General features: G+C 48.3%; 1 protein-coding gene across 1 annotated transcript in view; it reads right to left on the bottom strand.

Annotated features, from left to right (window-relative positions):
• Nucleotides 1-5,178: 5,178 nt before the first annotated feature.
• zeb1b (zinc finger E-box binding homeobox 1b) overlaps nucleotides 5,179-13,670 on the bottom strand; it is a 47,271-nt gene continuing 38,779 nt past the window's right edge. Inside the window, exons 6-10 of the mRNA XM_062479332.1 lie at nucleotides 11,558-13,278; nucleotides 9,909-10,089; nucleotides 7,793-8,373; nucleotides 7,660-7,729; nucleotides 5,179-7,344 (exon numbers count right to left, since the gene is read on the bottom strand). Coding sequence (XP_062335316.1) covers nucleotides 7,196-7,344; nucleotides 7,660-7,729; nucleotides 7,793-8,373; nucleotides 9,909-10,089; nucleotides 11,558-13,278 — 2,702 coding nt within the window. The 3' untranslated portion in view covers nucleotides 5,179-7,195. The remainder of the gene's footprint in view (nucleotides 7,345-7,659; nucleotides 7,730-7,792; nucleotides 8,374-9,908; nucleotides 10,090-11,557; nucleotides 13,279-13,670) is intronic.

Raw genomic sequence — 13,670 nt, forward strand, 5'->3', positions numbered from 1 at the left:
CTTCCGTGCCCATGAAGCAGTCTCAACACCCCCACACGTTTCCTCTCCCTCCCCTCCATTTGTGTGTAAGTCATCCATACATATTTATGCCAGGTGATTCATGTGGCGCCAGCCATCACACGCTTTCATTCCTCTCCCTTGTTTTCAGCTCAACCGTTCTGCCCAGGTATAGTGCTAGAAGTTGGAGAAGGGGTGGGTGGGGGGGGGGGGGGGTTCCCAGTACCCCAGGGTTGAGAGAGGATGAAGGTGGACAGGTTTTTGTATCCTGAGATGCAGCCTAATTGATTTGTCAATCTGGAGCCATCTGGTGTGTGTGTGTGTGTGTGGTGGGGGTGGGAGCAATCTGCTCCCACCCCCGGCACCAGACCACTCTGAGCACCCAGGAGAGCGAGGAGTTGGATTACACATAACACACACACACGTGCTCTCTGTGTACTGTATGACATCACATACACACAATGTCCCTTTGTCACGGAATCATACCTCGGCATACAACACACACATGCTTACAAACACAGCCCAGACACATCTGCATCTCCACACACACAAGCTACCACTGGGAATCAGATGGGACCACATTAAATCACCTTGGTTCCACCGATCGGCTCTGCATTGTCAACAAGCCTCTTGGGTTGCCAGCTATGCTACGGTCCAACCCCCACTACGCACCACCTTTTCTGGTAAAATGGCCATAAGGGTGACATATGGCATGAGAGAGCCCAGAGGGGTGACCAGCCAAACGGAAACAAACAAATCCCTTTAACCCTGCGTGTGGCGCCTTGGGGTGGTAGGTCGTGTGTGCTTGTGGTGAGACTGCAGCAGGACGGAGGGCCTCTGAGGGGTTAATGAGACGACTGGGGAGGAGACAAAAGGATGGATCCTACCAGGATTTATGATCCTCTAATGTCAGACCCCATCCCCCTTACCACATACACACACACACACACATATACCACACATGCATGCGCACAGATGACTACACACACAGACACAAATTCATGCTCGCACACACATAAATGACATCATCACGGCTCCTGACCCTAAACACAGGAGAGTGGCCTTCCTCGGAGACATAACAAGAGATAACTAAGGCTCGTGGTTCTGTGCTCTGTCAGCAAGACACTCAAGAGTGAGAGAGAGAGGCAGAGGGGATGGGGGAAGGACAGGGGAGTAGTTGTGAAACTGAACTGAAACTGACGATAATTCCTCGCTTCAAAACAACAGGTGCTCTCCAAGCATGCGAGTCAGTAGATTAGATGAACTCGGAGCATTCATATCTGACAGCTTGGTGTGGTGATGGAGGGATGGGATGGAAAACCACAGTTGCTGCAATGGGTTGTGTGTGGATGTGTGTGTGTGGAGGTGTGTGTGTGGAGGTGTGTGTGTGGAGGTGTGTGTGTGTGTGTGTGTGTGTGCGGAGGCCTCAAGACAGAAAAGCTCCTCCTCCATCTCCCAGTGGAGCAGACAAAGGTCGAGGGTCATTTGTCAAAGGCTTGTCCAATGGGGGAGGACTCAGGGGTCACCACAGGCAGGTAGGAGCAGGGGGGAGGGAAGAAAGAAAAAGAGAGAGAGGAGATAAAGGTGATAAACAGCAGAGTTCTCTCTGTGGGCAATAGATTGGTTCGACTTATGTCCATGTTGAGATGAATGTGGGGAATGTGGAGAATTTTCCATGTGGGTTGGGCCATTGGGTGTTACAGAATGCACCATGTCTTGGCATGAAGCATGTTTCGTAGATGACAGAGTAGCACTCCATAATCACACTCAACCTGGAACCAACAAACAGATTATACGCAACACTGTCATGCAACACCTAGGTATAGTAAGTCTAGGTAAGTAGCCTAACATACAGTTTGCAGTGCATACTTTGAATACAGTGATTATAGCCCCAGCTACAACATGCATTTCATAACCAGATCACGGTCTTCCTTCATACTGAGAGGGGTGGGGGAGTCCAGAGGTGCAAAGTAAGGTCCAGATTTTGTTTCCATATGAACCTTTTCTGGAGGAGAAGGTGAGGGACCACAGGAAGTGGGAAGAGCTGTCAGTCATGCCCTTTTATAGAGCTAAGCTGCTGACCTGGAGCAGCTAATGAGCGAGGAAAGAAGCCGCCGACACCTAGATGTGTGCTCCTCTGAGAAGGATAGGACAATAGGATTAGAGAGCAGGGACGAGAGACAACGGGTCCGACAGAGGAGAAAAGAGAGGAAGGCTGCCGACCAGAGTGGAGAGGCAAGGGACTGGATGTTTCTGTGTGTGTTTGCGTCGCGTGCGTGCGCGCATGTGCACCTGACTGTGTGTGGGTGTGTATACAGTACATGGTCCTCTTCGTGGGTTGATGAGTGTGCGTCCGCTCGTGTGTGAGAGTGTGTGTGAGTGGGCGGGTGTGTGGGAGGGCGGACAATTTAAAAGAGCAGAGCGTTTAATTGAATTGTGCGGAGAGCCCTGTTATTCCAGGCATGTTGGAGTGGCTTGCTGTGTTGTCCTAGATCTGGGGGGTTCTGACCACACCTGGGGAGGCCAGCCATCTAGAGGACCAGACTGGAGGAGAGCTGGGTGGGCTGGGGAGGCAACGCTGGGTCAGGACTGGGGAGGGGGGGAATGAGAGAGGGATTGCGAGAGAGGGAGGGAGAAGAAGGGAGAGAGGGAGGGAGCGAGGGAGAGAATGTGCGTTTGTGTTTTTAAAATGTATGTGTGTGTGCAGGTTCTTGTTATTGTTTCCTGTAGGTGGAACTCTCCAGATCCTGCCTGGGACTGGAAGAGTGGATGTGGTGGGAGCGAGCCGAATTGTAGCCTTCCATAACGGAAAATGACAAAGGGACTGAACAAGGGAGAGAAAGTGGTAGGTAAAGATGGAGAGGAAAGTAAAAGGTATGGATACTGTATGGAAGCAGCAGCTGGTCTATGCTACTGCACAACCTTTTACGGTTCACTCTCAAGAGGGACCCTTCAATTGTCAGCTATATATAGCACAATGACAGACCAATCACCTTCATAGCTCAGACACGAAAATAAGCACGCACGCACTCAAACACCAACACACTCAAACACACACCAGGAACACCACTTTGACCTGTAGGAGGAGGGGTATCTACACGATGATGCTTTGCTAACATAGACAGGGTCACAGCATAGTCTATGTGATATTGTCAGGTTACAACACACACATACACACACACACACACACACATACACACACACACACACACACACACACACACACACACACACACACACACACACACACACACACACACACACACACGCACACACACAGGGGGCAAGTGCCACTGCTGTAAACTCTCCAGTATTTAGTAGTTGAGTAAATGAGCATGATATTTAAGTGAGTGCTATTTCCTGAGCTTATTTTTTTCCTCCCTTCCTAGTCCTGTGCGCTTTTCTCCAAATTTCCCCAGGGAGGTTCTCCCTGAGTTGGGCCGGCGTCAGCCTGCCACCATACTTCATCAAGCTTCGCACCGTTATTGGCAAGAGCACTCTGTATCCTCTTAGCAGTTATAGCTTTTCAATTTTCCCTCAAACTGCTGAGCCCAGCAGAACACATACGGCGATATCTTGGCTACAAGTCTCGAGGTTTTGGAACCGAAAAGCTCTCTACGGTTACGGTTATTTAATAATACGCTTTAAACCTTGTACCAGTGTACCATTTGAAGCAGGTATCCCCGCTGGTGTCAACATTATGAAAGTGTTTCCTAATGGATACAATTACGTGAAGCCGTTTGACATTGTAACGTGTTGGTATTGTGGGCTATTAGGAGATCAACCCCCCCCTGTCTTTACTCTCCAAGAACTCACTCTAGGGGATTGTTGAAATCAACAGCACAAAAGCATGACAGATTACTCTCTCTCTCTCCCTCCCTCTCTCCCTCTCCCACACTTAAACATTATTGCATGGACCCACATACGCGCACGTAGAGTGTTCATTTACTGCACACAGTGCCCCCCCCACCACACACACACTCTTTTCCACATTGATCAAGATGTGCCCACTCACTCTCACAGACGAGACAAAGCAAGGCTGTGTGATGTCGAATCCCCTCCCACACACACCCGCCCACACCTGTTCTCGTTTCACCAGAGACACTGCCGCGCCTCTCTCTCTCTCTCTGAGTCGACCATCCAATGGGGATGGCTCCCCAGTCCCCCTGATCCCAATGGTTTGCTCCCCTCTTTCCTGGTAACCTCTCTCCAAAGATGTACCATTATCCAAGGGGGACTACCAGGCATTCTGAAGACAACGGTTGAGCTGAAGATTCTCAGGCCGGTTTATAGAGAAGCTCCAGTGCACCTCTCAAACTGTACACACGCACACACACACACACACCCACACGCACAGCCACACACGCACACCCACACACACACGAACACCCGCACACACACACACACCCACACCCGAACACTTCCGAGGAGGATGAGGAGTAATAGACGTGCACAGTCACTTTTGTATCATTTTCAACCCCACACTGGACTATGGATTTTTTGTTCCTTCCGTTAATTATTAATGTGGAGGGATGGGGGCGGGTCCACCCTGCAGAAACCCGATCTGGATCCATGTATCTGACCTTGGGGCTGTTAGAGTGGTTCTAATGGTACCTCCAGGAGAGGTGTGGCTCTGTGTCGTGGGCCCACAGTGGTTCTGGGGGAACCAAGTTGTTTGAACCTTACGTTAAAGACACATTTTACCTCTTTGTTTAAACTTTAGCTTGGCTTTTTCATGATTCCACAGACCCCTCTCAGTCTCTCATCTTGAGACGGTCAAGGCAAAGTTGGTTTGTCATTGTTCTGGGGAGTCAGGTGGCTGAGCGGTTAGGGATTCAGGCTAGTAATCTGAAGGTTGCCAGTTCGATTCCCGGCAGTGCAAAATTACGTTGTGTCCTTGGGCAAGGCACTTCACCCTACTTGCCTCGGGGGAATGTCCCTGTACTTACTGTAAGTCGCTCTGGATAAGAGCGTCTGCTAAATGACTAAATGTAAATGTTCTGACGCCTTTGTGGACAATCTGGACAGAATTCAGCAGACTACAAACCTTTAGATACCTCACTTAGGAATCGAATAAGTTGCTATTGTGTTTTTGTACTGGCGGTATTTCAGATATGAAAATCATTTGTACCAGACGATTCTGGTGAAGAGTAAACCCACATGCAAACAGAAACATACAAATGTTGTTGATGAATTTTATTTGTGAGATGGGGAGTCATAAAAAAACGATATCACTATTAAAAAAAATAACATGGGATTAAAACAGGGACATAGAAAATAGATTGTGGCCTTGAACGTCAAGATACAAAGTAACAAATTGGCACAAAATAAAAACAAAAACGTCAATATTATTTTGGCTTGGCAAAAGGACATTTTTATAGTTAAGGTATTGTCATCCTTCAATACAACAGCACACTCATGCTATTAGACATACAGTTAGTTTTCAGAAAAGTTCAGTAGCTTCATTTTAGAGGGCAAAGAAAAAAACGACTTACATTAAAATAGATGCATTGAGGTCACAGGGTACAATTTTCAGGCTTGTAGGGTGTGGTTTTGTTCAGGAGAAAACATCATTTCATTTCTTTGAAATAAAAACATACTTCAGGATGCCAGACTCATCTTCCAGCTTTGTCATTTGCAATTGAAATGATTTTTCATACTAAAATATATTATTGTATTAATACAAACTACAGTATTGTACACTACACTGTGTAATAAATAACCATAAAGAAATATAAAAAAATAAGACACATAAATATAAAAGTTTTCTAAAACTAAATATAATTGTGGGGAAAAGATAATACTGCCATTTTTCTGAAAACATACAGTACACACATTAGAACAAAAACATAAAGAAAACAACAAAATAATACTGACAGGTAAAAATAACGCCTAAATTGAAATCCTGGGATCATATTTGTCTATTTTTTTTAATAAATGTTTTACCTGAAGAGAGAGTAGCATTTCATTAGTGTCAAACAAGTGCACTCATCAGGGAAAGAGTTTCAATATCTCAAGGCAGGAAACACTACATTTCCGCTATCATCCATCTACAACATGTAGTCATTTCAGTCATTGATTGCTCTGATTAGAAAAGAGGCTAAAGATAATTCTAAACTATATCACATGAGTATGCACTATGCTAACACCATCAGGATCATTGGTGAGCCAAAGTCAACAGTGGTCGGCTTAAAGAGTTGACACCTTGAGCTGTTATCAAATCGGGGTTCTGGTAACACCTGATAACAACTACTAAGGTTAAACAGCAATATTCAAATGGCACTTTTGATATGCATGTTTTTATTACTTTTTTTGCATAAGGCAAGGAGTGGGAATAGGGTGCTAAAATTATTTCCTTAGTAGGCCTACTCCACTTCTGCTTGATCTGAACGTTAACACTGTAACGCAGATTTGAATACCAACAAATATCGAACAAACAAAACATTTAGAACAATGTATCTCTGCAAACTATGTACCTCAGAATGTCTCTTTCCCTCTACCTCAGCTCTACCTCAGCTGAAGGTTATCTTTAAAACATGGCTGAACTCATCCATTCCCCATAGTTCGTAAGGCTCACAATACGTTCAAAAAACAAAGGTTATGCTAGCATCGCTAAGGTGGCAGGCGCGGCAGGGCTAGTGCGATAATACTGAAGGGTAGACAACAGAAACGGTTATATCCATAGGTAAACCAAGCCACTTGTAGTGCACAGAATTTTCTTTTTTTTCTTCCATTCTCTAACTTAATAAAATACTGTTTTTTTGTTCATTGGCAATAAAAAGGTATAGAAATCTTTCCCAACTGTACAGCTTTTAAAAGGTTAAAATATGAGTGATAAAATTAGTAACACTGATAAAAAGAAATGACCCAAGGTGTTTTAGTAATAAAACATTTTCTAAAATGTGTCGGCTCTAGCTTCCGTCTGTATAATGCATTTCATCATCATTAAAATTTGTGTTTTTCTTTTTTTCCTTTTTTTTTTTTAACAAATGCATTTCTTAACACTGAGAATGTCTTTCCTGTGGTAAAAGTCACAAGTATTTTTCAGGCACCAGGATTTTATACACAGTAGTGAACTGAAATGTCTTGTCCAAGCAACCAAATGCTTGCATTTTGATTTCCACCCTTTCCTTTAGACCAAGATCCATCCATTTTTGGGGGAGAAAAAGAAACATAGGTCCGTTTTCTTGTTTCTTGTTTATTTTGTGTCTCCTTCTTCCTTCTCTCCTGGAGTCTGGTTCTTGTCTTCAAAAACCGTGTTTTTTTCACTGTTTCCATTTGTTGCACCTTCATCCTCTTTGATGACATCATAGTCCTCCACCACACTCTTCTCTGATTCCACCTGTGCTGACGTCACTCCTTCCTCTGTGTCCATTGCCTCATCTTTCTCCTCCTCAACCAGTTCCTTCTCTACCCCACAGTCCTCCTCATTCTCCTCCTCAACCAGTTCCTTCTCTACCCCACAATCTTCCTCTTTCTCCTCCTCAACCAGTTCCTTCACCACCCCACAGTCCTCCTCTTTCTCCTCCTCAACCAGTTCCTTCACCACCCCACAGTCCTCCTCTTTCTCCTCCTCAACCAGTTCCTTCTCTACCCCACAATCCTCCTCTTTCTCCTCCTCAACCAGTTCCTTCTCTATCTCATAGTCTTTCTCTCCGCCACCTTCCTCACCTTTTTTAGTGTTCTCCTGCCCCTCCCCCTGCCTTGTATCTACCTCTTCATCCCTCTCTTCCTTCTCTTCCTTCCCTTCTACCCTTATCCCCTCCTCTTCCTGGCCATCTTCCCCGAATACTACCCTCTCCACCTCCTCCTCCTCCCCATCTCCCCCCACCACCACCTGTTCCACCCCCTCCTCTTCCATGTCCTCTCCATTCTGACCCCCCTCTTCTCCTTCCTCCTCCTCCTCCTCCTCCTCCCCTCCTTCCTCCCCTATCTTCACTACCTGTATCTCATCCATGTCTAGGACGCCCTCGTCCAGCCCCCCTGCCGTCGTCTCCATGTCCTCCTCCTCCTCCTCCTCCTCACTATCCTCGTCCTCCCTGGCGCTGCTGCCTCGCTCGTCTGAGTCCAGGTGGGAGGGAGGCGAGGTGGCCCGGCTGTCTGACTGCACCTCCCCGACGCTCAGGACCATGTCGGCGGCGGTGTCGCCCTCCTCCTCCGGGCTGTCCTGCCCACCTCCGCCGCCCTGCGCCTCCTTCTTGCAGTAGGAGTAGCGGTGGTTCATGTGCTGGGAGTAGGAGCCGGAGTGAGAGAAGCGCTTGCCGCACTTGTCGCACTGGTAGGGCTTCTCTCCTGAGTGGAGGCGCATGTGTTCTATCAAGTGGTGCTTGTGCTTGAAGGCCTTTCTGCAGATGCCACACTCATGGGGCCTTTTCCCTACAACAGAAAAAAATTGATCGGTTGATTCATACTTTCAAGACCATGTGTTGATCAAACCAATGTGATTTTTGAAAAAACACCTGCAAAGAGACATGGGATTGGGTCTGGGGATGGAACAATCCTATACTCTACAGGCCCTGGCCGGGGCCTAAGAAGCAGCATTGGGTATTTGCTGCATAAAGTCTATGTGATCTAAGAGGGTGTCTGTCAGGAAAATCTTTTCTTAAGTAGTGCACAGAGTCGATGGAGTCCAGAAAGATTTATTGCTTGCAGCATGCAGAAAGGAGACAAGTCTACGGTGAAACAAAGTTGTCTGAAGTCTGAGGAACTGTCAGTCTCCCTTTATCCGAAAGTTTGTGCGTGTGTGTGTATGCATGCGTCTTTGAGTGGAAAACTACATCTTCAGTTTGGAGTGGATGGAGTTTGACCCTGGTTCCAACACAATATGGAGTTTGACATCTGTTTAGCTTACTTGCTAAGTGAAAAATCTTTACATGCTGAGTAAAGGTTACAGTCAGCATGTTTAAGTAAGCCTGCAGTTCTGAACAGTATTATTTTAAGCTTGCATAACACAAAAAAATATTTCAATATCAACAGTGTCATTAAAAGACAGCACACTGACACAAATGTGTGGGCAATGAAGTCAGTGAGTCCTCTGAAACTGAAATTCAATACTTATCGCTGACGGACTAGATTTCTATACCTTTTCTTGCCAATTAATGTAAAAACTGTGTTGGATTATGAAGAATGATGGAAAAAAGACAGTTCTGTGTACTACACAGATGACTGAATTACTCTGTTGACTGAATTAGAACTGAATTGTGTGGGTCTTCTGCAAGGGAAGGATAAGACATTTTAAGAGTGCTTAGTGAAACTACCCAGAACAGGGAGCGTGTCTGTGAATAAAGGGAGTCTTTCAGGCCTTCCCTAGGCTGTTGGCTGAAAACCTTAATAATATCTATCATCAAGTACAGTTTCCAGGGGAAATATTGCAAAACAATACAACAAGTCAAGAGCAAATTCTCGCTCAACGAAGCTACAAGGCCATGTTCCTCAAAGGAGGAATTGCAGGTTTCTGGCTGGGTGAGGTAATTTGGATCCAGAACCATGATTCGCCGCCAGGTATCGAAGTAATAAAAGAAACGCCTCAGAGTAGAGAGAGAGAGAATGTTGACCTGGGTTTGGCCACTGCATCGCCGTGTTCTGAACGCAGGCATGTCAAATTACTACCAGAGTTTCTGCTGTTGCAACATCCTGCATTTCATGCTGGAAGGTAATGGAGCTAGCGGTGGGAGTTTGGCAGAAAGCAAGTCTCAGGCCCTCTCTGTGTGTTGGGTAATCGGCTTGTTGAAATGGTGGCGTCCGCCCTTTCTGCTAGTTTAAACAAGGGAACAGTAATAGCGAATGGCGCAAAAGATGTGTAATAACAGAAAATTCCCCCTTTCAACTCTCGCTTGGAGTCAATTTCCCAGAGGTCTCACAGAAGTCTGGTTGATTAGTGTGTGTGTGTCTGTGTGTGTATGGAACCCTACCTGTGTGTTCGTATTTGTGTCTCAGCAGGGAGCTGCTCTTCTGGAAGATCTTGTCACACAGGTCGCAGGCGTACATGCCGCTCTCCGTCTTCCTCATCTTCTTCCTGGGAGGGGCGGAGTCCGAGTCGTTCTGCTCCTCCAGCGTGGACACGCCCTCCGAGCTGGTGTCCTGCCTCTCCTCCTGGAGAACAAGAGCACACGCGGCCCCCGTCAGACATGTCCTGAACGCCACACTGACACGGCTCTGACCACTGATGTATGACATGGAGACTAATTGGAGAGCTAATTCCGCTTCCGGACATTTCATCTCATGGCTACATTTGTACGTTCCATGTGTAACCTTCCACAGTAGGCTACCTCATTCGTAATAAGCAGTTGACAATGTATGCAGAGGAAAACCCCAAACACTCATGCAAGCCATTAGGGGAGGTTGGATATTGATCATTATGCGTGCCATACATCCAGGAGTGTCAGGAAAAGATGCCTTTGGCTAAGTCGTGTCATATCCTTCCCGTGGCTCTCTCCTTGCAAGAGGAAAATTACCAATAACTCATTTTATTGGCCGAGTTAATACGCCTGCCACAATGACATCACTCCACCTCAGAGTGCATTGGCCACGGAAAATACCTTGCAACAATCATGACTCAATGGCGAACGCAGGCACTCAACGGAACGCTCCTGCTGTGTGCTTATGAGTGGATGGGAGTGGGCTCGCTGTTGTCTAATCACAACGAGAGAGGATGTGGGAAACATCCATAAAGAACTCATATGCCTGCTATGCTATATGTAAGGCAGGTCCATGCCAATCCACTTAACACAAGAGCATAATACAACAACAGTAAATCAATGCACAGACAGAGTTCCGGCGTTTAAACTGGTTCCTATGGATCGATGAGAATCCTGAAGAGAGAAGTGCGGGGCTGTGTGTTCAGGGCTAGAAGGATGACTACCAGAGATGAGGCTGAGATCCAACATGGCGAATATCGGCAAGCGTCTCCAGAATGACAGACTATCTCGTCTGTTTGTGCTAGATATCGATATTGTCCGTACTGTGTGACTAATGGTCACACAGTGGTGGTTGCTTGCTTACGTTTGAATAATTGTTGCTATGAAAATGAAGGTTCTTGGGTCTCTCAACCCCCTAGTGTCGGCCTCTCTTAGGCCTACAGAAGATGTGACAATATCAAATAACACACACAACCCCCTATCATCTCCTCAGTATCTTTAACATATCTTGAGCTTGAGTTCCCAGTGGAACTAAACCAAATGCACGCAACCACAACACAAAATGCAACTGTCCTTCTTGATCCAGTCCAACAAGATCAAACATTTGTAGCATTCCAGATAAGAGCTAAGGACTTCAAACAGCACTCCCACACATCACCAGCACCAGCCAAGCAGTCACTGAGTATCAAGCAGAACACCGAGAGGTGTTATGAGTAAGAACACAACCGAAACTACAACAACACTTCAGAAAAAAGAAATCTGAAATGTTACCGCAAGAGGTAGGGACAAACATTTGAGGGGGGGGGGGGGGGGGGGGGGCAGAAAATAGTGTATGGTTTGTTTTTCTTACTCTCTGAAAACCCTGTATGTTTTTTACCTATCGTATAACACCCTCACAGCGTGTGATAAACCATGAGACCAACCTTGATGCCGTTGAGAAGCACAGTCTTGTCCTGCATCTGATTGGCTGCCGGATTGCTGGCCGTAGTGGTATAGGTGTATGTCAGCTGGGGGATGAGGATGGCCTGTTTGGTGGTGGTCGTGAGCGTCCGCAAGCAGGGCACCCGGCTCGGGTCAGTGATGGTCACGAGCGTGGGCAGCTGAGTGGTCATGATGTTGATGGGGTTGGCACTTGGCAGGCTGGCGTAGAAGGGGACGGGGCTGGTGCCAGGCTCCTTCTTGATGCAGGTCAAGTTGAGGGGCTCGTCCTGCTGGGCCGACCGGCGGGAGGAGGAGGGGTGGAGCTTGGCCCTGGCCGCAGCCCTCTGCGCCTCCTCTCTGGTGGGCTTTGGTAGCGACAGGTCCAGGGGTCCCTCGGCACCCTGGGGGGGCTCAGCCGGGACCGGCCCCCCGGCGGTCAGGTTCAGTGGCGAGGGGGAGGTAGGGCTGACACTGGCGCCATCGACCTCTGCCTGGGTGGCCTCGGCCGGGCTGACCTGTGCCCGAACAGGGGTCTCAGCGCTCAAGAGGGCGGTGGTACCCTCCGGAATAAAGCCGTCCCCCTCATCCTCCGCCTCAGAGGGCGGGGTGGGAGCCCCCAGCGAGATCTGCCCCTCCTGCATCTTGTCGAACCACTTCTTGACCACGTGGGTGGGGAGGCTGACGGAGTTGGAGATCTTGGACAGTTCCTCCTTAGTGGGCGCAGCGTTTAAGGCAAAGTACGCCTTGAGGAGGGAGAGCAGGTTCTTGGGCTGGTCTGGACAGAGGTCACCATCGGCGAGCAGGGCGGCGATGGCGGACTCTGATTGGTCCAGGCCTCTGCCCTTGATCCTGAGGCCCTCCTTCTTGCAGTGCTTGAGGGCGTGAAGTGTGTCCAGTCCGCCGGGACAGTCGTCACACAACAGACAGGTGCTAGTGGTCTTCTCCTCCATCTTGGTTTCCTCCTTTGCTTCTCTCTCTCTCGACAGCCTCACAGTCAGATCCTCAGGGAGTTTCTGACCCTTGCAGGCCTCAGGGTGAGCCTGGAGGTGGATTTGGGCTGAGGCCGGGGCCAGGGGCTCCTTCTTCAGGTTCTGGGCTGTGAGCTGGGCCTGGGCTTGGGCAGGGTCCAGGCTGTAGTTGATGATAATCTTGGCGTTGCCGTCCTGCCCCATGATGGGCAGGCTGATGGCAGAGATGAGCTGCTGCTGGGAGTGCAGCGGCCCCGCGCCCGGCTGGCCCTTGGCGTTGTTCTCCAGAACTTGCCGGATCATGTTACTGTCCACTGCCACCTTCAGAACGTTCTGGAGGTCGGCCAGGTTGATGCTGATGGGCGACACCAGGCCCACGGTGGGCAGGACCACTGCCTGGACCGCACCCTGGAGAGGAGCAGCCACGCCCCCCCCGTTGAAGACCCCGTTGACCCCCGTTGGGGAAACCACCATGGCAGGCTTGTACTCGTAATCCAGTGGCTCGCTCTTGATCTGGTTGAGGGGCAGCTGCTCCTGCAGGGGCTTGCCGTGCTCCGGCTTGTCCCGGGTCTGTGTCCGGAGGGCGGCCGGTGAGGAGGGCATGGCCGGGGACTGGGCCTGGGTCTTGGCTCCCGATCTGGGTCGTCCGTTGACTGTGATGAGGCTGACACACTTCTTGCTGCTGATGTGCGAGCTGTAGGAGCCGGAGTGGGAGAAACGTTTTTTGCAGTTGGAGCACTCGTAGGGTTTCTCTCCTGCGAAGGGCGTAGAAACATTCAGAAATCAGACCTGGCTCAGAGAACAGGGCCGTAGAACTCACAAGAAAAAAACTGGCTCTGATGTTCTTCACAGACATGTAAACTCTGATGTCATGGCCCTATTGGGAAACCTGTAATTGCTCTCCTTTGACGCCAAAAGAAACACAATTATGGCACATTAGCAAACAGCATCATGTGCTGAAACACAATCAAGGACGCATAAATACATCGAACAGCCAAGTGTAAATATTTGTTTGATGGAAAGAGAGAGAAACATCTGGGTTGGCACTGTGGCTGTTAGACACTCAATAAGGGCTATGAATCACCTCAACGAGAACAACCTAACCCATTTTTCCACATTAGAGACAAATGGACACACATTTCAAACA

Source organism: Osmerus eperlanus, chromosome 15 (genome assembly GCF_963692335.1).
Source record: "Osmerus eperlanus chromosome 15, fOsmEpe2.1, whole genome shotgun sequence".
Taxonomy (NCBI): domain Eukaryota; kingdom Metazoa; phylum Chordata; class Actinopteri; order Osmeriformes; family Osmeridae; genus Osmerus; species Osmerus eperlanus.